The sequence below is a fragment of the Diabrotica undecimpunctata genome, chromosome 8 (genome assembly GCF_040954645.1).
Source record: "Diabrotica undecimpunctata isolate CICGRU chromosome 8, icDiaUnde3, whole genome shotgun sequence".
Classification (NCBI taxonomy): Eukaryota; Metazoa; Arthropoda; class Insecta; order Coleoptera; family Chrysomelidae; genus Diabrotica; species Diabrotica undecimpunctata.
This window is the reverse complement of record NC_092810.1, coordinates 27,927,185-27,952,989: the sequence shown is the minus strand read 5'-3', so window position 1 is coordinate 27,952,989 and position 25,805 is coordinate 27,927,185. Positions and strand designations below refer to the sequence as shown.

Genomic DNA, 25,805 nt, shown 5'->3' with positions numbered 1-25,805 from the left:
TACAATATAGTAGTATAATTGATTTATACTGAATTGAACATAAACTGATGACATTAATTAAAATTAAAATAAATTATATATAAATTTATGATATTTACTAAAATATAATCTTGATAACTGATTTTTTATTCATATATGAGTGAATGGATAAATGATTGGTTTTAAAAATGAAGCCAAATGTTAACTTAGTGCTTAATTACTACATAGTATATTCAACTAAATAATATTCTTTTCATTATATGTTGAACCTAGATACTACCGTCATTTGTTAAAGTAAGTGTTAAAGAGATATTGAAATCAAACTATAAACAAGGTTATCGTTGACAGATATGCTTATTTTGCCGTTTTGTATTTTATGAAAAGCTGGTAGACATGGTATGGGTATTAGATGAAGAACTGTTTACTTGTAGCAAGAGTTTATCAAAAGGTCAGATACCTAGATTAGTCAAACTTCGATATATAGTCTTTTTTTACAGATTTTTCTAAACAACATACTTATAACACAATTTTAAATATCATAAAAAACTGTGTAAAACATGAATACGACTTACTAAAGTCGTGACAAAGATCACTGATATAATAATAACAGTTTACTTACAGGCTCGTTTGTCGGCAGCGCTCTAAAAACTATGTGGGATAGGTCATTCCGGTACTGCTTCAGATACTTCATATTGATGTGTAAAAACCTCCTTTTGTACTTTACCGAAGGAGCTATTTCGGATTTGTGGCTCAGATGAAAGCCTTCTTGGCTAAAATGAAGTTAGAATAGAGATGCATATAATTTGTTAAATCTAGGTTAATTGTGGTCAGCTTATGTTAGTTTACACTCATGGAAGTCGAATAAAACAATTGATATAACTGTATATTGTTTCCCGGCTCCGTTATTCGATTAAAGGTATCATACCCGATTTTCTTACATATGGCGCAAAGACACTTACTCTCATAAGAACATATTCACTTAAATTACAAGTGATGCAACGAAGAATGGAAAGATCATTGTTGGGCATAACGTTGAGAGATTGAGAGGGAAATGAAGAAATTCATAGAAGTGATGTAGAGGAAATTATAAAACGCATAGCTAAAATTAAATGAGAGACACATTGTAGAGTGAAAAATAATGGATGGACCAAAAAAATCTTGAGTGGAGACTGACAGCGAATTGACGAAACCCGGGAAGACCACATACACGATGAACTGACGATATGTACCAACTGAATTACAACAGCGCAAGATAGGTCTAAATAGAAATTTTTATAGGAGGCCTGTATTCAGCGGTAGACGACTATGGATTGATGATGATGATTAAGTTCAACATACATTTCGCCATGTGCTTGAGAAAAATGCAGAGATGCAGAGGTGCATGCTACAGAAAATCACTATGCAACAGACAACAGATAAAGAATTACCATCCAAATGAAAATACATAACTGGGCAGCAAAGTTGGGTCGGATACTGAAAAAAAGTATCCGGATACCGGATACGGATACTCAAAATGTATCCAGATACTTTTTAAAAAAGTACGAATACTTTCATTTAAAAATGTATTCAGATACTTCCTAGGATACTTTGAAGGATACTTTTTTCAAGAAGGACATAAATTATTAGTATTAGAACTATGTGATGGCTTGTAGGTACACTAAAATAAAATTATAAATATTAAGATGTACTTTATTATAATCCGAAAAATAATTTCTTCTAATTATACAAGGTACAAAAAGGGGTTCTTGAAAAGAGAGATATAGAAAATATAAAAAATTAATTAATTAAAATTAAAAGTAATTAATTAAACAACGTACTTAGGAAGATTTATAACTGATTAGGTAAAAACAAAGCTCCATTAGCTATATAATAATATATTATAACGGTGACGAGTACGAAAACTGGGATTTAACATATTAAACACAACTGGATTGAAGTAATGGCAGTGTTGTGCCTACGTTAGGTGCATTATCGGCAGGCGATAAATATTTAACTACGTCTAGTTAAATGCTACATTTTTCCGATATTACTATGTATGGAGGCCTGGACGCTGACAGAGACGCTCACGAGAAAACTAGAAGCATTCGAAATGTGGGTGTACCGACGATTTCTTCGTATATCCTGGACCGAACATGTCACTAACATAGAGGTACTCCAAAGAATCGGAAAGGAGAAGGAAATCGTGAGCACAATCAAACAAAGAAAGCTTCAATATCTAGGCCACATATTGAGACACGATAAGTACCGTCTACTGCAATTGATTGTCCAGGGGAAAGTAGACAGTAAGCGAGGGCCAGGCAGGAGAAGACACTCGTGGCTCCAAAATCTGCGGAAGTGGTTTGAGCTCACATCGGTCGAACTATTCAGAAGCGCCACGAACAAGATCAGAATTGCCATGTTGATAGAAAACGTTCGCAACGGACAGGGCACTTGAAGAAGAAGAAGAAGTTGCTAATGAAATGGCTCATAACCATGTGGTTTTTATTCACCAATTACCACCATACCATTGTGAGCTTAATCCTATTGAGCTAATCTGGGCATAAGAAGTAGCAAGTCGAAAGACTAACGTTAAATTACGTGATCTATGGCTTCCACAAAGACCTAAATAACGTTACCCCAGAGAACTGGCAAAAGTGCATCTTTCACACGCAGAAAAAAAGAAGAAAAGATGTGGAATTTAGATATACAGGCAGATATCATTATGGAACCCATTGTTGTTCACTTTAGTGCAGATAGCGATGACTCAGACATTTCTGATGTTAAGTAAAAGTAAGTTATGTAAAATTGATTAATTATTCAGTTTGAAAAATATTTTTTTCAGGCAATGAAGCAATAAACCTACCAAATTTCTGCAGTAGGATGGATCTCAATGAAACTTCATTCGATTCTTATGAGTGTTGAAATAAAAATTACATTATTGAACAAGGAAAATGCATCTTCCAAAGTGTAATTCGAAGTGATAAAAAATGATACATTTGTAAATCGTAGGTGCCTCGCAAAACCGTAAAAAGGTACCTCGCAGATCATCGCCGACGTGATATTAATGTTCAATGACCCCAAAAACCCCAAGTAACGAGTTTGCACTGATTTTGTATTGAATTTCCACACAACACGTCCTCACGTTATGGCATGACATGATAGAGATTAATTTTATATAATAGATCTACTTACCAAGCTCTAGAAGTTTGTTTGATATAGTAAGCATTGCATGCGAAGATCCAATCAGTAACTTCCAAGTTAACTGCCAATATGGACAAAATCTCGTAACCAGGAAGGTCGGATAGCGCTATCATATTCCAGTGAGGTTCGTTGAGTCCTCGTGCGTGCTCTATCGAGTACATTTTACGTATATCATCTATCCATTTGCCTTTTGTATTAATGGTGACCAATTTAGAATACTGTTCGCTGTCTTTAACTTTTGTTCCACTATTCTAGAACAAAATCAATAAGAAATACCAAAATTAATCATGGTTTATTAACATGGTTAAATATATACTTTGATTTTGGGTTTGATTGTGGAAGGGCGAGAGGTTTAGTTGCTGCCAGTAGAAAATAAACTACATTAACAAAGAACTGCCAGACGAAACCATATTTGATTTGATTGTATAGATTCATGTTATCCAAATTCTCCTTTATTATCACACATCCAGTTACCTAATCTATTATTATACTTAAATTTACATTTTACTTTGTTTTTCTTACCTTAATGAGATGATGTTTGAACGCATGTTTACGGTATGTGGCATTTGTTGAAATCAGTCGTGTTTTCATGTTAACGCTATCAAATAAAGCTCTATTGAGAGCCATAACAACCTGTTTACACCACAGTATTTGTACATGATTGCTCTCAGTCCAAGACATTGGAATGTGTGATGTCTAAAAATCAAATACATATTATAGTTTTATGTAAAACTATTACTTCCTTCAAAATGTACTGTGTTTATGATGATAATGACTTACTGAAACGTGGATTATATCATTATTTTTTCTTTTAGTAAAATGTGGATGCATTAAAATATCCTTATATCCTCCTCCTAAACTAACAATAGTGGTTTTACTAAAATCCTCGTCAAATATTCCTTCATAGAATTTGTTCATGTGGTAGTCTAAGCTCAATGCTGGTCTTTTCAATGGAGAAGCCAAGGTTATTAATACAGATATAAGTTCGGGTTGTTCTAGTTCAGAGAGCAGTTTCATTGCAATAATTCCACCTAAAAATTTAAATAATTAAAATATAAACGTTCATTCAGTGAAAGATTGGAGTATTAAGTGTTTTACTAACCCATGGAATGTCCAACTACCACCACAGATTCAGGAGGTTGCTGCCTGTCTTCATATAACTCTAAAATTCTATGTAGTGAAGCATTAACATAACGCAACTGGTCAAAAAGTAAAGGGCCATACAGGCCACTATATTCCTCATTTAAATCAACTGCAAAATAGTCGAAATGGTAAGATGTCCTTGAATTCAGCCATTTTCTTAATGCTACCGAGGATAGAGAGCGAACTACAAGAAAATGTATGTTAAAAAGAAATTCTACTCTTACAATGTTGGGTGTATGTCAAGCAGTAAGAGATAGAGGATAAGGTGAATCGTTGGCACCTAAAAACTTTAACATTTGGGCTAGGGTAATAAACCCTAACAGAAATGTCTGGCCTTTAACATATGGAGGTTAGGTTATAAGGTCAGTAAGCGCAAACTAGTAAAAAAGTCATTTCTGAAAGTTGTCAAAATAATATTCTATTTAGCAACCTATTTTAATATTTACGCTTTAAGTTGGCAATGCTATTTATGAAGCATTCAAAGAGTGTATCAAGATAAGTACATGCATATAAACTATTATTTTTTTATTGCTTTATTCTAAAAAGTATTGTTATTGTTATTGCAAGCTAGTGTTCTGACCAAAACTAATATTCAGAGCTTATGAGACAATGCTGTGGACCCTTATTACAATTATCTAAAAATTAACTACATATATACATACAAGTTTATACACAGTTCAGATGATCTAGCATTAGTTTTCTTTAATTTTTAAATACAGGTAGAAAACAATATTATAAAATATATTTTCTTATTTAGATTAGATGAAGGTCGAAATCCCTCATATATTATTCTAGGAGTGTCTTCTATTTTTCCCAACTTTTCTTGTTACCATACACATTATATCTCTATTGTCGGCTATACATATTAGTCCAAAGCATTTTAATTGCATTGCATTCTCAAATACATTTTACAGTTTTAAAACTAAAATCCAGTGACTAATTTATTGTTTCATAATCCCTTATGTTCAGGCATGTATGAAAATGAGATCAACATTGGATGACATGCAAGGGATTTACCAGAAAATGACCAATACATATAATTTTCCAACAGTTTTTAAAAAAATATATTCACCTTGTTTATGCGATCCCGCATTTCCCGGTATAAAAAGTACCGGTATTCCATCAAAATACATATTTCGCGTTCTTTCAGTGAGTCTACCTTCACTATAAGCGTACAATCCATATTTTCTAAACTCTTTATCAGCTTTGTTTGAAATTTTCTAAAAAAAAAATACAGATCATAAAATTTGTACTTGCCGCAATTGAGGAAATTGTGCCAATAGTTGTGCTTAAAATAGAGCACATGAAATCATATCTTAAAATATTTACTTACGTGAATTTGATTGATTTGTTTGAATTAAATGATAAAAAGATAACCCAACTCACCACATACTGAGGATACTCAAACATATATGTCATTTCACATCTATCCTCTTCATTTTCAGACAAAAACTTTAAAATGCCGATAATGTAACTACATGCTAAAATTAACGAAACAAACACATATATGCTAATTTTTTTCATTCTTTAAAGGATTGTTTTGAATTCAGCATTTTAAAACCATTACAGTTACAGCTGATTATTGACAGTAGTGACAGATGACAGCAATAATTTCTACGTTAGAACATAGAACTGCAGTTACTACGGTAATATAACGAACAGTAGCGCAATTTTATGTTTTATGATACCCAATTTTTGTTAATTTATTTCGGTCCTGTTGGACGATATCTAAATTATTTTATTCACACCCCACAAAGAAATTTAATATGCATAAAAGCTTTACAATCTCTACAAGTATCTATGGACTATACAGATTTACCACAGAATAATAAACAATTTATTTATTTTGTATTTATATTGTTATTTATTCTGTGGCTTTACTAGCTGATGTACGTATAGCACTTTTATAGCAGCTGTAATAAATTCTTTTTCTTTTATTTATAGAACACAAGCACAGGCACAGAACAATGGACAAATTGCTTCTTTATTCTGTGACACAAGCTTAAGCTGTCATGGTAATGGTAGGCGAAATTTATAAAGTAAACGACTTGAAAAGAAAATACTATCAATTTAATCAACTTAAGTACGAGTAATGAATCTAGACGTGTCTCATAGGAGTTATATACATTGCACATACAAGGATTTGGACGCTCAGAGTGTATGGGATATTTAAAAATAAAATCATAGAGATAAGTGTAAAGGCGGTTGCATTTTAGGCCTAAAACAGTTTTATTTTTTATTTGACAGATCAGAAATCAAAACAACTTACACCTTAATATGTTGGTTAATTATTGTTTTTTGTTTGTGTTCTTGTTTATATGTCTTCATAAGTTGAATTAGATTAATATTTATAAAATCCCAATGGTTTTTTTTCTATATGACATGGCTGAAATAAATGTAGGTGATATTGCATGGGGGAAACTGGTTGGGTTTCCGTATTGGCCCTGTGTAGTTTTGAAAGATGTTAAAGTGCCAAAACCTTCCAAAGATCCGAATACAAAGTATTACTGGGTATATTTTTTTGGCTCTAAGAATTATTCTTGGATATCTAGAGAAAGACTCTGTGCATATGAAGGTAACAGGTATAAATACAGACAAGAACAAGGACATGTTAATTTTTCAGAAGCAATAAAAGAGGCTGAAACGCACCTCGAACGTAAAAAATTGAATTCAAACTACCAAGTACCAGTTAAAGAAAAGTTTAATATACAGGAGTATGAGAGGAAACTTAAAAGAAGTGAAAGTAGAATGAAAAACAGAGCAAAGCTAATGGTTAGATCAAGATCTGTAAGTGTAAGTACAGATGAAGATCTTGAATCTAAAATACCCCTTAATAGAAATATTACTACCTCAACATTGGTTTTTGGAGTACTTGGCATTGGTAAGTGATACAGTAATATTTTTACAAATTATGTATTTTGGCAATATAGTTGTAAAACTTAAATTTTGTTTTATTTTGCAGGTAATTTAGGAGCAGATATTGCCAGTAACCTAATCCATTCTGGTCATGTGGTTAACATTTGGAATAGATCAATTGGTAAATGTGAGTCCCTGATGAACAAATTTGATCCCAAATTCAAGAAAAAGCTTACACATTATTATACTCCACGAGCACTTCTACAAAATTCTGATGTGATACTAGTTTGTTTATCAGATAAAGAAGCAGTGAGGGCTTTATTTGAAAAAAGTTTTGGTATACACAAACCAGAAGATGTATCTTTAAAAAATAAAGGTATTTGTTATATACTAATTCTTTATTTCAGTAATTAAACTGTATCTGCACAAATCTATATAAATATAAAGTTATGATAAAATAAAACCTTTTGGCATTCCAGATTCTAGGTTAGAATCCATTTTTGTTCTGTTACAATGTTTAATTTTTAAATAAACAGATATCCTTATTTGCTACTATGTGATTTTGTCAATTAATCAACAATATCTAATACTTTTATTAACTGCAACAATTGTAAAACAAACAAAAAGAAAAATTAATGCCTGGCACAAAGTAATTAGGCCATTACCCAATAAATTTTATTTCATTTTATTTGGACAAGAGATCATTCTATATCTGTTTTCTAACATATTCTTTTGTACTGTATGTTTAGGCTAATAAGTTATCCTACAAATTCACAGGCATAATTCAGATGACTACTACAGGTCCAGAATTTTCAAAAGATATGAATTCAGTTATCGAAAAGAAAGGAGGTAAATATTTGGAAGCTCAAATTCAAAGGAGTAAAACGGAAGCAGCCAATGGAAATTTCATTACACTAGTGGCCGGTGATGCGGAACTGTTTTCTAAATGCCCTACATTTTTTAAAGCTATAGGAAATACTGTTATATTTTTAGGAGAAGTTGGGTATGTATCTTCTAGCTCTTCTAGATTAAAGCATGCAATAAAAATGCAATACTTTTAATAGAGTCTGTAGCTAAAAATGTTGTGAATTTAAGACTAATAATAGCTGACCCTTATTAACAATAGCTGATTCTTACTTTAATCCCTTTTAAGACTGACGAGCGTACCTTTAGGAAAATTCTGGGGTGTTCAAATGGATTATTTATTTTTTGGTAATAATTTTAAACCCTGAAAATCCAAAAACAATTTGATTTATCACAACACTCATTTTATATTTGAGTCATCTATTATCAAAGTCAACAACTTCTCACAATGACATTTTCCACAGTGAAGTATAAATTATATTGTCAACTTATCACTTACTGTTATTAAAAATTTCTTGACAGGGCATAACATTGGAATTGCTTTAACGATTTTCGTTAGTTGTAACATGTTTTAGTTACAATTAAATCAAAAATTCTTGATAATAAAATGGAGATTTCTGAGTTTGATAGTCAAATTTGGAGTTTTCTGGTTATGAAACAAAACATAGTAAAGACTGCTGTTTTTGATATCAAGTAATGTCTAAATCTGATCATGGAATATTGTATTATAACAATTATTATCATTTCAGGGCGATAAAATTATGTGTATCAATATACAATACAGATAAAATTAAAGACAGTTGTTGTTAAAGATGAAAAAATAACCATTGAAACAAAGCAACTAATGGAAACTAGAAGAGAAATCAAAGGAAACGAAAGCATTGATGAATAAAAACTACGAAAAATAAATAAAGAAGTATCAAAAGCTATAAGGAAAAATTTAAGAAATTCCTGAGAAGACGGCTAAACAATGGAAAATGTAAAATACACAAACTAAAGGACATACGAGTCCCCATAGCAAATAGAGAAGAACTACTACACATAGACGAAGACTTCTATCAAGAACTATACACAAGTCAAAGAGAAGACCAAACGAACTTGGAAGTCGCCACATCACACAAAATCATCAACCAGGGTTCAGAGTTCATGCCAGAGATCACACTAAGCGAAATCCAAGACGCAATGAAAAAGATGAAAAACAACAAAGCACCAGGAGAAGATGGAGTCGTAATAGAAGCCATAAAGATGGGCGGACGTGCCCTTCTCAACCAAATAAAAATTTTGTTTAATCTTTGTCTAACAGATTGTTGCATACCGGAAATATGGAACAATGCAGTAACAATTTTACTACACAAGAAAGAGACAAGTCGCACCTAGAAAACTGTAGACCAATCAGCTTATTGAACCACGTCTATAAAATGTTTACCCGGCGAAAGGACTAGAAAAAAAGTTAGATTTTTACCAACTCCGAGAACAAGCTGGCTTCCGTTCAAAATTCGGAACAAACGATCGCCTACAAACAGTAAAAACCCTAATAGAAAAATCGATAGAATATAACAGATCACTGGTACTTATCTTCATAGACTTTCACAAAGCCTTTGATACCCTGGAATTAGACAGCATTATAACTGCTCTGAACAATAGTAGAATAGATTACCGGCTTACAAAGTTAGTACATTGTACCAAAACGCCACAATGCGTGTAAAACTACATGATACCACCAGAGAAATTCATATAAAGCGAGGTGTGCAACAGGGCGACACTCTCTCACCTAAATTATTTATAACGGTCCTCGAATACGCCTTTAAAATGCTAAAGTGGGAAAATAGAGAAATAAAAATAGACGGGGAAATTCTCCATCATCTGCGTGTTGCCGATGATATAGTACTTATTACCGAAGATCTGCGTGAAGCACAACAAATGCTACAAGAATTAGATAACGTGTCTTCAACAATAGGTTTAAAAATGAACAACAGTAAGACCAAATTTATGACAAATTTGGTTCCCAGCGAACACCTAACCATCCAAAATTAAGTGCTAGAATTGGCAGAAAAGTACATATATCTTGGTCATGAAATCAGAATAAGCAAGGCTAATCAGATCTGTGAATTTCAACGACGAATAACATTTGCTTGGGCGGCGTATGGTTTACTAAGAGACATCTTTAAGAGCAACATCCCGATAGCTATGAAACGGAAGACATTTCCTATTATGACATACGAAGCAGAAACTCTCACTCTCACAAAAACAACAGCACTAAAAATGCGAGTGACACAAAGGCGCATGGAAAGATCAATTCTAGGCGTGACAAAAAAAGACAAAATAAGGAACCAAGACCTAAGGAAAAGGACAGGTATCACTGATGTCGTCGAACGTATAGCCAATCTGAAATGGAATTGGGCAGGTCACATAGCGACACTAAAAGACTCAAGATGGACCAGAAAACTAATTGACTGGCGCCTAAGAGAAGACAAACGCAGCAGAGGACGACCACCAACACGCTGAATGGACTACATTAAACGAATATCCAACTAATGTCAACAAAACTCACAGAACCGTGAAGAGTGGCGAAGAATGGGAGAGGTCTATGTCCAACTGTGGACAGAGGAGGTTGCATGATGATGATGATGAAAGACAGTTGTAAATTGACAAATGCTTTATTCTATACAAGATATATAAAAAATTCTTCCCTATTCTCTAAGCCACAGTTCTCATTTCTAGTATTGCTCTCAGAAGTTTGAGGATTTGATGGGTTTATGATATTTCCAAAATAACTTAATCTTCCATCTTCTTTCCAGTTTTTTACAGGTGTTACTCTTTTTTTAGATATGTATACCGAGCTCTACTCTGTAAGTTACTTCTTCTTGCACTAATATATCTTCTCGCTGAGATTTTTTATTTTGACCTCCACATCCATTCGCTATCAGCTTTAATATCTTTGCATCTCCAAAATGCGTCGCATTAAGTCTGTGTTAAACTTCTGAGCTTACTTCATTGGATCCTTTGCTATGCACATCCTCAGTCCAATAATATGAGAATACATTTTGTTGACTCAGTTGGTCTTTGGACGATCCTTGAATCATTAAAAAGTTGTAAATAGAAAGTTGTCTGCTATAATATGCTGACTGATCCGCCACTTTTGGCAGTACTAAGTTTTTTTGAAAATTGAAACTGAAAATAATAACATTCTCGTCTGTTTTTAAGATATCTGTTAAAGCTTTTAACGGGTGAACTCGTTTCTCTGTAATATGCTCTTGTTTTTTAGCACCATCGCATTCTTGTTTAATTTTCTGTCAAGCTTATTAAGGTAGAGCAGGCATCCTTCTTGGGTGTACCAAATCCAATATTAAAGTTGGTATTAAATTTTTTGGTATTAAAAATTTTTAAGTTTTAAAAATATTTACAGCATAGTGGTCAGCAGATAGTTTTTTTTTTCTCCACAATTAACGAATAGCTATTTTTTTTTTTCGAATTTGCTTTAAATCATCCACTTTCATCGCCCATCATGTCGGATAACATTTTCGCCTTCTCTTGAATTATTGGTCTAGATAATGCTACTCTTTTGGCTCTTTATTGTGTGAACTACAAATAGACAGCTTCATTTACCTTCTAATTTTACTTAGTTTTATAGTTTTCTTGTTTGTCATTTTCGAAGTATGTTCCTCAAATTTGCTTTTCATGTTAACCGAATCGGAAACTGTAGAAACGCCAACGACAAAATCTGCTGCGGCTGTCCGTAAAATCTCTCCATTTTGAATCCTTCGGATAGCCTCTAATTTCTGTTGAATCGCAAAGAACAGACTGAGGAATGAGATGCGGATAATGCGGCCACCTACACGCTAAATCTGTCATAACAGCAAGTCATCGATACCGAGAAGGAAACAAACAACACGGCTGGGGTGTATTGCGCTGATCGGTGACAAAGTGTTTTTAATATTTTATTTTAACATATTACAAACATACATACAGAAAACTAAATATATGCCGGCCATATCAGGAGTTCAATAAAATAACTTAGAGGTGCAACACGAAACGATAGAAATGGTAGAAGAATTCTGCTACTTAGGATCACTGGTAGACTACAAAAATAACACATCCAACGAGATAAAAAAAAAGAATATGCGTGGCTAACCGCTGTTATTTTGGCCTGGGCCCTCAACTAAGAGCGAGAAGTATGTCAATAGCAACGAAGTGCAAACTTTATAAAACAATAATACGCCCAGTGCTCACATACGGATCGGAAACATGGGCAATGACGACCCGAGATGAAGAGTTGCTGCGAGTCTTTGAAAGAAAAGTATTGAGGACCATATATGGCGGAGTAAACGAACAGGGTCTGTGGAGAAGGCGATATAACTTTGAACTCTATAGACTTTTTGGTGATGCAGATATTGTGAAGACCATCAAAATAAACCGCCTAAGGTGGGTGGGCCACGTTATGCTGATGGATAAGAGTGATCCCTCTAAACTCCATTCGCTTAGCTCGGGCATATTTTGACAGATTCATTGTCGGAAACCTACAACACAACAATTCCTACTTCTCAGTATTAATAGCTCAAGTATCCTACTATTGCAGACTTCTTTCTTAAAAAAAAAAGAAGAATTATTCTAAATAGTGGAAGTGTATACTAAACTCATCAAATTTTGGGTAGTATATATTTAAAAAATATATTTTAGTCGTTATAATTTAAAATAACCATTTATTATATGGTGCAGATAAATAAATATTAATTGTCGGTAATTCGCAAAGTTCTATTTTATTTACTATTTAGTTTGTTTACTATTAATATTGGCTGTGAGTACGTGTGCTTGGTTGTATAGTAATTTCCAGCCACTTTTAGTCTGTCAAAAAGTAACTAACTTCGCAAAAAAATAATTACTAAATGCACTAGACAGTTTGGACTGGGAATAGCGAACCGAGTTTAAAATAACTATGCTAAACAGGCCGGTCGGAAGAAGTAGAAGGGGGCGACCTAAACTCAGATATCTAGACGATGTACAGGAAGATCTGAGGGAGATTGGAGTGAGGGAGTGAAGAAGACAGACACTCGATAGGGAAGGATGGAAGAATGTTTTGAAGCAGGCCAAGGCTCACGAAGGGCTGTAGCGCCAACTGATGATGATGACAAACATACATAAATGAATTAAATAATTACAGTAATAAAACACATGCGTTTCTTCTTCAAAAAGCCGACATATTCATAATTGCACGATACAAATTAGAAAACCAGTGTTTTAACTTAATTTTTCTGTTTCAGATATGCCTCTAAAATTAACTTGATACTACAAGTAATAAAAGGCGTTAACCTGGCTGCACTATGTGAAGCTCTAAATTTAGCAGAACGTAACGGTGTGGGCATAAAAAGGATATGTGAGATATTGGAGCGTACCAATTTGTCCAGTTTATATCTTCTAAGAAAATGCGGCTTGTTGCAACAAGAAAACTTCCGCGATGTAGAGCAGTCTCTGACCAATTTACAGAAAGATATGAAATTAGTCTTGGATTTATCTAATAACGTGAAGCATCCGATGTTTATAGCCAGTACTGCCAACCAGATATATCAACACTGTATAAGACTGGAATACGGAGCTTACGATGCGTCCATTATTTTATTACGACACCACCATTAAACAATTTTTTTTAGTTAATAACGATTTCTTTTAGAAATAAATTATTCGACAATGTTTATTTTTTTATTCCATATTTTTCCTTTTTTTTTTTCTCTTACTACAGTAAAACCTCCGTTAACCGAAATAATTGGGGGGGAGGTCGTTTCGGATAACAAGAATTTCGGTTAAAAATAACATTGTCTTTTATAATGTTCTTGATCAAATGGTATTAAAAAATACTATGAGTTGATTTCGTAATGTTTTCTAAGTAAATCCAGAATAAAGTAATAAAATCAAGGAAAATGAACAAGTTTAACATGTTTTTTACAGAAATCTTCTATTTTCTTTTGCGTTTTCCTTTGACAATAATATTTTTCTCTCTCTCCATCGTTTGCCTCATGAACGTCATGAGTTTGCCTCATTCGATTGTTCGACAAAACGTAAAGTAATCTGAAAAGGACAAAACTTTATGCAATGACAACAAAAATTAAGAACCTGGTCGTGTACCTAACTAATTAGGCCTACTGTATAAAATTCTTATCTCTAAGCCGTTGAAAATCTCGTCGGCGGTTTCTTGCTGCCTGTTGCCTTTTGGTTCGTCATATTCGTCGTCTGATATGCTCAGGTTGTCTGGATAAAGAACCATATCAATGATGTCCTGGTCGATGAATTCACTTTCTGAGTCATCGACTGCTAACCACTCACGTATCTCTTCTTGGTTAATTTCGTCAGATTCCGACAAATTTTTTATGAAAGCTTTAATTTCTTCTGTCGTTTCCTTACCATTTTCTTTTTCAGGATCGTCAATCAAAATCCCATCAAAAAGTTTGTTCCAGCATTTTTTAAAAGTTGAAGATTTGATCTTCGCCCACGAGACAGCTCACCAATAAACATGTTTCATTGTTAAAGATTTGAGAATTTCGGGAATACTTTTGGATTAATTCGTCTCCTGTAATAACAGATGTCTTAAGAATGCTCCTCTATAATGTCTCTATTACTCCCTGGTCTAACAGCTGAATTAAGCTTGTGACAGTCGGTGGAAAATAAAGTGGTCGACATCCACGACCTTTTTTGGCTTCTATAACCGAAAGTGCTTTTTCGGAAAAATCTTTTAGAGCTCTTGGTTTTTGTGATTTCCCAACACATCTAGACATTAATCAGTGAGTGAAATTAAAGGAATTGTTTACGTTTTGCGATAAACATTTACTTTTTATTGACAAAATAATTGAAACTGTCAGCCGTTTCGGTTAAGGGAGGTTCACTGTATTTTAGTTTAAATTGTCCTAAAAGTGACATAACCACAATTGATAGAACTTACGATATATGCTCTTGCGCATGCAGCCGTTATCACGTGACGAAAGTTTAAATTCGGCATTTTTCAAGTGCCTCACATTTGTTGCCAAAATTTAAAACCGAAATTTCATGCCATAGGTTTTGAAAATTGGAAATTCCATAGTGACCGGTTAATATAAAAGTGATACGGAAGAAATCGACAGCGAAACGGGACCAGAGATCATAATAGAGGAAATCGAACAAGCAATACGAAACGCAAAAAACGGAAAAACTGTAGGTCCAGACCCTATACTTCTGGACCTATTTAATGAAGTATATAAAACTGGAAAAATCCCACAGGAATGGTTGGTGTCCACCTTTGTAGCAATACCAAAAACAGTATATGCCAAAGATTGTTCAGACTATAGGACAATATCACTAATAAGCCATACCCTCAAAATATTTCTAAAGGTGATTCATGGAAGATTATATAGAAAACTAGAAGATGATTTTGATGATACTCAGTTTGGGTTCCGCAAGGGACTGGGAACGAGAGAGGCATTGTTTGCTTTTAATGTCCTCTCTCAAAGATGCTTAGATATGAACCTAGATTTTTATTCCTGTTTCATAGACTTCGAGAAGGCATTCGACAGGGTCCGACATGAAAAACTAATAGAAGTTCTGGAAACAAAGATATAGACAGACGAGACTTACGAATCATTATCAATCTGTATTAGAATCAAAAGGCCAATATAAAGATAGAAGAACAAAAGTCCGAAAATATAGATATAAAGAGAGCAGTAAGACAGGGCTGTGTTCTGTCACCATTACTGTTTAACGTGTACAGTAAAGCCATATTCCAGGAAGCGATAGCGGATCTGGGTGATGGAATCTCTGTAAACGGAAGAATAGTAAATAACATAAGATTCGCTGATGACACCGTTATAATGGCAGACACCCTGGAATCTCTACAAGAATTGGTAAATAGAATTAACGCTTATTGCATTAGATACGGACTAAAAATAAATAAGAGAAGAACTAAATTTTATGATTGTCTCAAAAACGCAACATGGAAATGAAAGATTAATGATAGAGCAAACCCAAATAGAAAAAGTAGAGACATACAAATATCTGGGAACCTGGGTTGATGACAAAAATGACCAAAGCAGAGAAATCAAAGTTCGAATTGAAACTGCAAGGCAAGCATTTGTGAAAATGAAGACAGTTCTTACCAACAGAGACCTTCAGTTGCATCTCAGATTGAGGGCTCTAAGATGTTACATATTTTCTATCTTACTATACGGAATGGAAGCTTGGATATTGAAGAAACAACACATACGAAAAATAGAAGCGTTCGAAATGTGGTGTTCCAGAAGGATATTAAAAAATCAGTGGGTTCAAAGGATTACCAATGTTGAGGTACTACGACGTCTAAATAAGGAGTTAGAAATTATGAACAGCATAAAAAGAAGAAAACTAGAGTATTTGGGTCACATAACCAGAGGAGAAAAATATGAGCTGCTGAGAATTATTATGCAAGGAAGGATCCAAGGAAGAAGAAGCATAGGAAGAAGACGCATCTCCTGGCTGAGTAACCTTAGAGAATGGTTTAACTGTAGTTCACTACAACTTTTCAGAGCAGCAGCCAACAAAGTGACCATAGCCATTATGATATCCAACCTCCGATAGGAGATGGAACTTTAAGAAGAAGAAGATGATTTTCGTTTTAATGATCTCATGAGAATTGTAAAAAATGGGAAAAATCGCGCAACGTTCATTTATTTAATACTTTTTTAGAAACTGGCTTTAATTGCGGCCAAATTTGCATAAAAAAGTTTTCATTTTCAAAACGCTTTTTGATTTTTGTCGATAGGACACTGATCAAAAGATATCGAATGTTTATCGTCGAATTAATACAAATTTTATTTAAAACTAACGGACCCACAGACTTCTTTCTGTCAAATAGATTTGGAATGTGACAGTTTATTTCTTTAATTCTCCTGAACAGAACCGTCACCATGATGATAGGGCGGTGTGTGAGGGTCAGCTCGGGTGACCTAAGTATCTTCGCTTCCATGAACTTTGGCCACCCTTTTGGACCCACTAAAAACTCCGATTGGGATGTCTGCCAGAGGGCTTCAAACTAAAAGGGGAACTTAAGGTTAAAACCTATTAACAGAAATCTGTTTTATTTTTATTGTAGTGCTTTATGATTTACAATGTTTTTTGTTTGACCTGGTGAATATAAAAACCAATCTGATGGTTTTCCAAAACGGGAACACGCAACATACAATTGACCATGTGAGAAACATGGGTTTTCTAGATTAATACCACAAACACCTAATGATTGCCCCTGGGACCTACATATTTATGGTCATAGCAAAAGCAAGTCGCACTGGAAACTGTAGTCGTTTAAATTCACATGGTACATCAGTCGGAATCATTGGGATACGTGGTATCAAAACGTCTTCTCCTTTATACTTTCCTTTCAGTATAGTTACTTCTATCACATTGTTCAATAATTTTTTATCGCTAACCGTGAGCCGTTGCAAAGACGCGGTTGGTTGATATTTCTCAACATTATAACTACCGATCCAACCTTTAATTGAAGATTGCGAGGTGGCAATGCTGGTAAATCCAGCGAGTTTAAAAATTCAGGCGGATAGTTGACGACATCATCTTGGTTAGTAGCCGAATCAACTGATTTATATATCCTCAATTCGCCTGTAATTTGTTCTTGAATTTTGAAATTTAATTCATTTACATCTATGTTTTTTGCAGCCAATATATCCCGTTTGCTAAACCAATCATGGTTTCTGTAATTTTGAGCAACATCTGGAAACACCTTTTGAATGATTAACTGCTATAATACATACCTTAAATGTTGGCATGAAATTTTCCCGAACTACGTTTGTTGCCCCAAATGACGTCATTTGAAAGCAATTGTTATATTCTTGGATATTTGAGAAAAAGTGTATGGAATCTGGTCCTATTCCTGAAACCAATGAGTACAATGGCTCTGCTGGTGGATCCAATGGTATCAATTTCACTTTCCCATTTGCGCAACACAATTATCCATTGGCTTCATTTTTGTATTCCAATGCCTTACAATGAGAACAAACCAAGTTCTTAGATCCAAGAGTAACACATTGGTAGTTACTGTAGTCAATTGACAAATCGTAATTGAAACCAGCGCGATTATTAGTTGAATCTTTCGCTTCCCGCGTTCGTGCTATACGAATTCTTTCACGTTCATTTCGGTCGTCACGTTCTTGTGCAGTATGATTAGATCGGTAATTAGTTTGGTTTGTAGCATTTCGGGTTCGTATACCTAAATTACTTCGTCTTATAGGAGGCATATCGAATATACTTAATAATTATTAATCACAGATATTAAAACATTTTGCACAAAACACGATATAACACAATCAATCAAAAATAAATCGAAGAAAACTGAAGAATTTGTTTCGTTTATCAAGTTGACAAAAGAAAACTGAGTAGATAAGGTAACAGAAAAAAAAAGCAAGAAAACGCTTTTTAACGCGGTTTGTTTGACAGATGTGCAACGACGTGAAAATGATGCAATTTATGACGCGTTCCGAAACTAAAACAAAAGAAAGAATATTGCGATTCCAATCAAATCTATATTTCTTACATTTTTTGACTTTTCAATTTGGTCGGGTTTACGATATTACTACTCTTGTGTGAACGCATAAGATCCTCCAACGCGAATGCGCACACACATACATTTGATTGAATTTGAACTTTGTGCAGCGACAATAAAGCGAAAATTAACTCTTCAACGTTAGGAACACACCTACATTGTTTAGACCACAGTAAGTGCTTGTAATTTAATATAAACTTTATTGAATGGCAATAAAGTTCAAATTGAGTCTACATTTAGTTAGAAAATATTTGTATGGGAAAAAGAAAAGGGCTGTTTTAGGGTTTTCCCGGAAATTATTCGAATTTTTCTCGTCGTAAAAACCATCATTAGACTTCAAGGAACATTTTAAAAAATAATTGTTAAGATTGGTCCATGCGTTCTTGAGTTATGCGCTTACGAACACATTTTGCGATTCATTTTTATATTATAGATTGATTTCGCGTGCGTAGCCGCGTCACTTCAAGCGATATTTTTGAGAGAACGGTTTATTTTACACAAAAAGTGCTAATGGACATTTTTGTTCAAAATGGTCTCAGCTACATTTTTTGTTTGAAATATTTTTTCTACGAAGCACAAATTTTTAATAAACAATTTTTTCTCCTACGAGGGGTGTGGTTTTAGGGGGAAGCCGGGCGTAGGAATAGTAAACTTTTTTGCATATTTGTTGGGTTCGCAAAATTAACATTATCAGAAAAATTCAGCTTGTTCGTATGATTTGGTTCATTGGAATTTTTGTCTCTGAAGACTGGAAAAAAAAATTTATTTATTTATAACAAAACTAAAGCATATTTGGTAATGCATTTTTTAGATGGCTCTATTCGACTTACGTCCGATTAAAAAAAATGAAGAAAATTGCTTTATTGGAATTCGAGAAAATACATTTTTTACGTATACCGATTTTGATATTTGAAATTCAATTTTCTTGAACCTAATTTTTTTTTTTTGTATTTTTCACGCGCAATACCGATGGTTTTTTATTATATGTTATAAATAAGTATCTTGAAGATATGAAAATTTTTATTTAGAAAGAGCTCCAAAAAGGTAATGGTTTAAAGATTTTTATCAAAGAAACGTCTGCCCACTCTTTTCTAGAATTTAATTCAAATTTTTTTAATGTTAAAACATTCCTGATGCCGTCCAAATAATTCGATTTCATCATCGAGTTAGAATCTATGGAGATTCTAACTCGATGACTTGGTGACTAAAAACGACCTCACTTCGGCCATATTGTTATGATCGTTGTGTCAGATCGTGTCTGATTGTTTACATTTGCTGTTTTTAGAATATTTTCTAGTTTTAATACTTTTATTGTAACTATAATATTATATTGTGATAGTGCATAATAATAGTTTCTTGTTCTCAACGTAGTTGCCGTAGCAAGAGCAATTTTGATAAAAAAATCTTCAGGAATAACGTTTGATAGGTTAGTATAGAAATATGTAAACAAAGTAATGGCCCGTACTTCAGAGAATTAATTAATAGTAGAAATTGGCCGCTCGTTCTTATGATATGCTCAGAATTTTCCAACATCTAACGGTTCGTGAGAAAAATTTCCACTTGGATGTCTGTATTTGCTGAAAATTTCGAGAACATTAAGTGTATATTTTGTTTAAAATTTGAATTATTTCGATTAAGGGTGACTTGCTGATTAAAAAAATCCAAAACACGTGGCCAGATATTATGCACCGTTTTGCCGGAAAATCAAAAAAACTGTAGACCATTGGATTTTTATAAAATTTCGTTAATCGGCTATATTGGCGTCAATTTTGGTCCGAGAGTCAAGCGAATAGACATTTCCTACATAAAATTGGCCGCTCGTTCTTCTGCCAAATTCAGAATTTTCCTACATCTAACTGTTCGTGAGAAAAATTTCCACTTGGATGTATGCATTCTCTGAAAATTTCGAGAAAATTAAAAGTGTATATTTTGTTTAAAATTTGAATTATTTCCATTATGGGTGACTTGCTGTTTAAAAAAAATAAACACGTGGCCAGAAATTATGCACCGTTTTGCCGGAAAATCGAAAAAACTGTAGACCATTGGATTTTTATCAAATTTCGTTAATCGGCTATATTGGCGTCAATTTTGGTCCGAGAGTCAAGCGAATGGACATTTCCTACATAAAATTGGCCGCTCATTCTTCTGCCAAACTCAGAATTCTCCTACATCTAACTGTTCGTGAGAAAAATTTCCACTTGAATTTATGTATTCGCAGAAAATTTCGAGAAAATTAAAAGTGTATATTTTGTTTGCAATTTGAATTATTTCGATTAAGGGTGACTTCCTGTTAAATAAAAATAAACAGGTGGCCAGAAATTATGCACCATTTTGCCGGAAAATTGAAAAAACTGTAGATCATTGGATTTTTATCAAATTTCGGTAATCGGCTATATTGGCGTCAATTTTGGTCCAAGAGTCAAGCGAATGGACATTTCCTACATAAAATTGGCCGCTCGTTCTTCTGCCAAACTCAGAATTCTCCTCCATCTAACTGTTCGTGAGAAAAATTTCCACTTGAATATTCGCAGAAAATTTCGAGAAAATTAAAAGTGTATATTTTGTTTGAAATTTGAATTATTTCGATTAAGGGTGACTTGCTGATTAAAAAACCTATACATGTGGCTAAAAATTATTTACCGTTTTGCCGCAAAATTGAAAAAACTGTAGATCATTGGATTTTTATCAAATTTCGTTAATCGGCTATATTGGCGTCAATTTTGGTCCGAGAGTCAAGCGAATGGACATTTCCTACATAAAATTGGCCGCTCGTTCTTCTGCCAAACTCAGAATTCTCCTACATCTAACTGTTCGTGAGAAAAATTTCCACTTGAATGTATGTATTCGCAGAAAATTTCGAGAAAATTAAAAGTGTATATTTTGTTTGCAATTTGAATTATTTCGATTAAGGGTGACTTCCTGATTAAAAAGATCTATACATGTGGCTAAAAATTATGCACCGTTTTGCCGGAAAATAGAAAAAACTGTAGACCATTGGATTTTTATCAAATTTCGTTAATCGGCTATATTGGCGTCAATTTTGGTCCGAGAGTCAAGCGAATGGACATTTCCTACATAAAATTGGCCGCTCGTTCTTCTGCCAAACTCAGAATTCTCCTACATCTAACTGTTCGTGAGAAAAATTTCCACTTGAATGTATGTATTCGCAGAAAATTTCGAGAAAATTAAAAGTGTATATTTTGTTTGCAATTTGAATTATTTCGATTAAGGGTGACTTCCTGATTAAAACGATCTATACATGTGGCTAAAAATTATGCACCGTTTTGCCGGAAAATAGAAAAAACTGTAGACCATTGGATTTTTATCAAATTTCGTTAATCGGCTATATTGGCGTCAATTTTGGTCCGAGAGTCAAGCGAATGGACATTTCCTACATAAAATTGGCCGCTCGTTCTTCTGCCAAACTCAGAATTCTCCTACATCTAACTGTTCGTGAGAAAAATTTCCACTTGAATGTATGTATTCGCAGAAAATTTCGAGAAAATTAAAAGTGTATATTTTGTTTAAAATTTGAATTATTTCCATTATGGGTGACTTGCTGTTTAAAAAAAATAAACACGTGGCCAGAAATTATGCACCGTTTTGCCGGAAAATCGAAAAAACTGTAGACCATTGGATTTTTATCAAATTTCGTTAATCGGCTATATTGGCGTCAATTTTGGTCCGAGAGTCAAGCGAATGGACATTTCCTGCATAAAATTGGTCGCTCGTTCTTCTGCCAAACTCAAAATTCTCCTACATCTAACTGTTCGTGAGAAAAATTTCCACTTGAATGTATGTATTCGCAGAAAATTTCGAGAAAATTAAAAGTGTATATTTTGTTTGCAATTTGAATTATTTCGATTAAGGGTGACTTCCTGATTAAAAAGATCTATACATGTGGCTAAAAATTATGCACCGTTTTGCCGGAAAATAGAAAAAACTGTAGATTTTTAATTCGATTTTTCCTCTTTTCCGGCAAACTGGGGTTAAGGGATTAGAAAAAAACACGTGTTTGGAATAAGCTGGACCAAGTGCATGTACCAAAACATTAAACAAATTTTTTTTTTTTGGAAAATTTGGAAAAAATTTTCCAAGGGGGTACCCTTGGATTTTTATCAAATTTGGTTAATCGGCTATATTGGCGTCAATTTTGGTCCGAGAGTCAAGCGAACATACCTACATAAAATTGGCCGCTCGTTCTTCTGCCATACTCGGAATTTTCCTACATCTAACAGTTCGTGAGAAAAATTTCCTCTTGAATGTCTGCATTTGCAGAAAATTTCGTGAAAACTAAAAGTGTATATTTTGTTTAAAATTTGAATTATTTCGATTAAGGGTGACTTGCTGTTTAAAAAAAAAAAATAAACACGTGGCCAGCAATTATGCACCGTTTTGCCGGAAAATCGAAAAAACTGTAGATCATTGGATTTTTATCAAATTTCGTTAATCGGCTATATTGGCGTCAATTTTGGTCCGAGAGTCAAGCGAATGAACATTTCCTACATAAAATTGGCCGCTCGTTCTTCTGCCATACTCAGAATTTTCCTACATCTAACGGTTCGTAAGAAAAATTTCCACTTGGATGTCTGTATTTGCTGAAAATTTCGTGAAAATTAAAAGTGTATATTTTGTTTAAAATTTGAATTATTTCGATTAAAGGTGACTTGCTGTTAAAAAAAAAATAAGCACGTGGCCAGAAATTATGCACCGTTTTGCCGGAAAATCGAAAAAACTATAGACCATTGGATTTTTATCAAATTTCGTTAATCGGCTATATTGGCGTCAATTTTGGTCCGAGAGTCAAGCGAATGGACATTTCCTACATAAAATTGGCCGCTCGTTCTTCTGCCAAACTCAGAATTTTCCTACATCTAACGGTTCGTAAGAAAAATTTCCACTTGGATGTCTGTATTTGCTGAAAATTTCGTGAAAATTAAAAGTGTATATTTTGTTTAAAATTTGAATTATTTCGATTAAGGGTGACTTTCTGTTTAAAAAAAAATAGACACGTGGCCAGAAATTATGCACCGTTCTGCCGGAAAATCGACAAACTGTACACCATTGGATTTTCATCAAATTTCGTTAATCGGCTATATTGGCGTCAATTTTGGTCCGAGAGTCAAGCGAATGGACATTTCCTACATAAAATTGGCCGTTCGTTCTTCTGCCAATCTCAGAACTTTCCTACATCTAACTGTTCGTGAGAAAAATTTCCACTTGGATGTATGTATTCGCTGAAAATTTCGAGAAAATTAAAAGTGTATATTTTGTTTGAAATTTGAATTATTTCGATTAAGGGTGACTTGCTGATTAAAAAAATCTATACATATGACTAAAAATTATGCACCGTTTTGCCGGAAAATCGAATAAACTGTAGACCATTGGATTTTTATCAAATTTCGTTAATCGGCTATATTTACGTCAATTTTGGTCCGAGAGTCAAGCGAATGGACATTTCCTACATAAAATTGGCCGCTTGTTCTTCTGCCAAACACAGAATTTTCCTACATCTAACTGTTCGTGAGAAAAATTTCCACTTGAATGTATGTATTCGCAGAAAATTTCGAGAAAATTAAAAGTGTATATTTTGTTTGCAATTTGAATTATTTCGATTAAGGGTGACTTGCTGATTAAAAAAATCTATACATGTGGCTAAAAATTATGCAACGTTTTGCCGGAAGATAGAAAAAACTGTAAAAAACTTTTCCGGCAAACTGGGGTTAAGGGATTAGAAAAAAACACGTGTTTGGAATAAGCTGGACCAAGTGCATGTACCAAAACATTAAGCAACATTTTTTTTTTTGGAAAATTTTGAAAAAAATTTCCAAGGGGGTACCCTTGGATTTTTATCAAATTTGGTTAATCGGCTATATTGGCGTCAATTTTGGTCCAAGAGTCAAGCGAATGGACATTTCCTACATAAAATTGGCCGCTCGTTCTTCTGCCATACTCAGAATTTTCCTACATCTAACTGTTCGTGAGAAAAATTTCCACTTGGATGTATGTATTCGCTGAAAATTTCGAGAAAATTAAAAGTGTATATTTTGTTTAAAATTTGAATTATTTCGATTAAGGGTGACTTGCGGTTTAAAAAGATCTATACATGTGGCTAAAAATTATGCACCGTTTTGCCGGAAAATAGAAAAAACTGTAGATTTTTAATTCGATTTTTCCTCTTTTCCGGCAAACTGGGGTTAAGGGATTAGAAAAAAACACGTGTTTGGAATAAGCTGGACCAAGTGCATGTACCAAAACATTAAACAAATTTTTTTTTTTTGGAAAATTTGGAAAAAATTTTCCAAGGGGGTACCCTTGGATTTTTATCAAATTTGTTTAATCGGCTATATTGGCGTCAATTTTGGTCAGAGAGTCAAGCGAACATACCTACATAAAATTGGCCGCTCGTTCTTCTGCCATACTCGGAATTTTCCTACATCTAACAGTTCGTGAGAAAAATTTCCTCTTGAATGTCTGCATTTGCAGAAAATTTCGTGAAAACTAAAAGTGTATATTTTGTTTAAAATTTGAATTATTTCGATTAAGGGTGACTTGCTGTTTAAAAAAAAAAAATAAACACGTGGCCAGCAATTATGCACCGTTTTGCCGGAAAATCGAAAAAACTGTAGATCATTGGATTTTTATCAAATTTCGTTAATCGGCTATATTGGCGTCAATTTTGGTCCGAGAGTCAAGCGAATGAACATTTCCTACATAAAATTGGCCGCTCGTTCTTCTGCCATACTCAGAATTTTCCTACATCTAACGGTTCGTAAGAAAAATTTCCACTTGGATGTCTGTATTTGCTGAAAATTTCGTGAAAATTAAAAGTGTATATTTTGTTTAAAATTTGAATTATTTCGATTAAAGGTGACTTGCTGTTAAAAAAAAAAATAAGCACGTGGCCAGAAATTATGCACCGTTTTGCCGGAAAATCGAAAAAACTATAGACCATTGGATTTTTATCAAATTTCGTTAATCGGCTATATTGGCGTCAATTTTGGTCCGAGAGTCAAGCGAATGGACATTTCCTACATAAAATTGGCCGCTCGTTCTTCTGCCAAACTCAGAATTTTCCTACATCTAACGGTTCGTAAGAAAAATTTCCACTTGGATGTCTGTATTTGCTGAAAATTTCGTGAAAATTAAAAGTGTATATTTTGTTTAAAATTTGAATTATTTCGATTAAGGGTGACTTTCTGTTTAAAAAAAAATAGACACGTGGCCAGAAATTATG

General features: G+C 33.7%; 2 protein-coding genes across 2 annotated transcripts in view; one reads left to right on the top strand and one right to left on the bottom strand.

Moving 5' to 3' along the window:
* The window catches only part of PGAP1 (GPI inositol-deacylase), a 32,969-nt gene extending 27,061 nt beyond the window's left edge, over positions 1–5,908 (bottom strand). The window contains exons 1-7 of the mRNA XM_072539941.1: positions 5,689–5,908; positions 5,375–5,522; positions 4,262–4,486; positions 3,940–4,190; positions 3,682–3,855; positions 3,151–3,410; positions 599–749 (exon numbers count right to left, since the gene is read on the bottom strand). Coding sequence (XP_072396042.1) covers positions 599–749; positions 3,151–3,410; positions 3,682–3,855; positions 3,940–4,190; positions 4,262–4,486; positions 5,375–5,522; positions 5,689–5,826 — 1,347 coding nt within the window. The 5' untranslated portion in view covers positions 5,827–5,908. The remainder of the gene's footprint in view (positions 1–598; positions 750–3,150; positions 3,411–3,681; positions 3,856–3,939; positions 4,191–4,261; positions 4,487–5,374; positions 5,523–5,688) is intronic.
* A 307-nt stretch (positions 5,909–6,215) lies between these two features.
* On the top strand, positions 6,216–13,707 carry LOC140447337 (cytokine-like nuclear factor N-PAC). The gene is made up of 4 exons (XM_072539940.1): positions 6,216–7,183; positions 7,265–7,534; positions 7,936–8,161; positions 13,281–13,707. Exons 1-4 carry the CDS (start codon positions 6,664–6,666, stop codon positions 13,651–13,653), a joined length of 1,389 nt encoding a protein of 462 aa, XP_072396041.1. The 5' UTR covers positions 6,216–6,663; the 3' UTR covers positions 13,654–13,707.
* Positions 13,708–25,805: the final 12,098 nt, after the last annotated feature.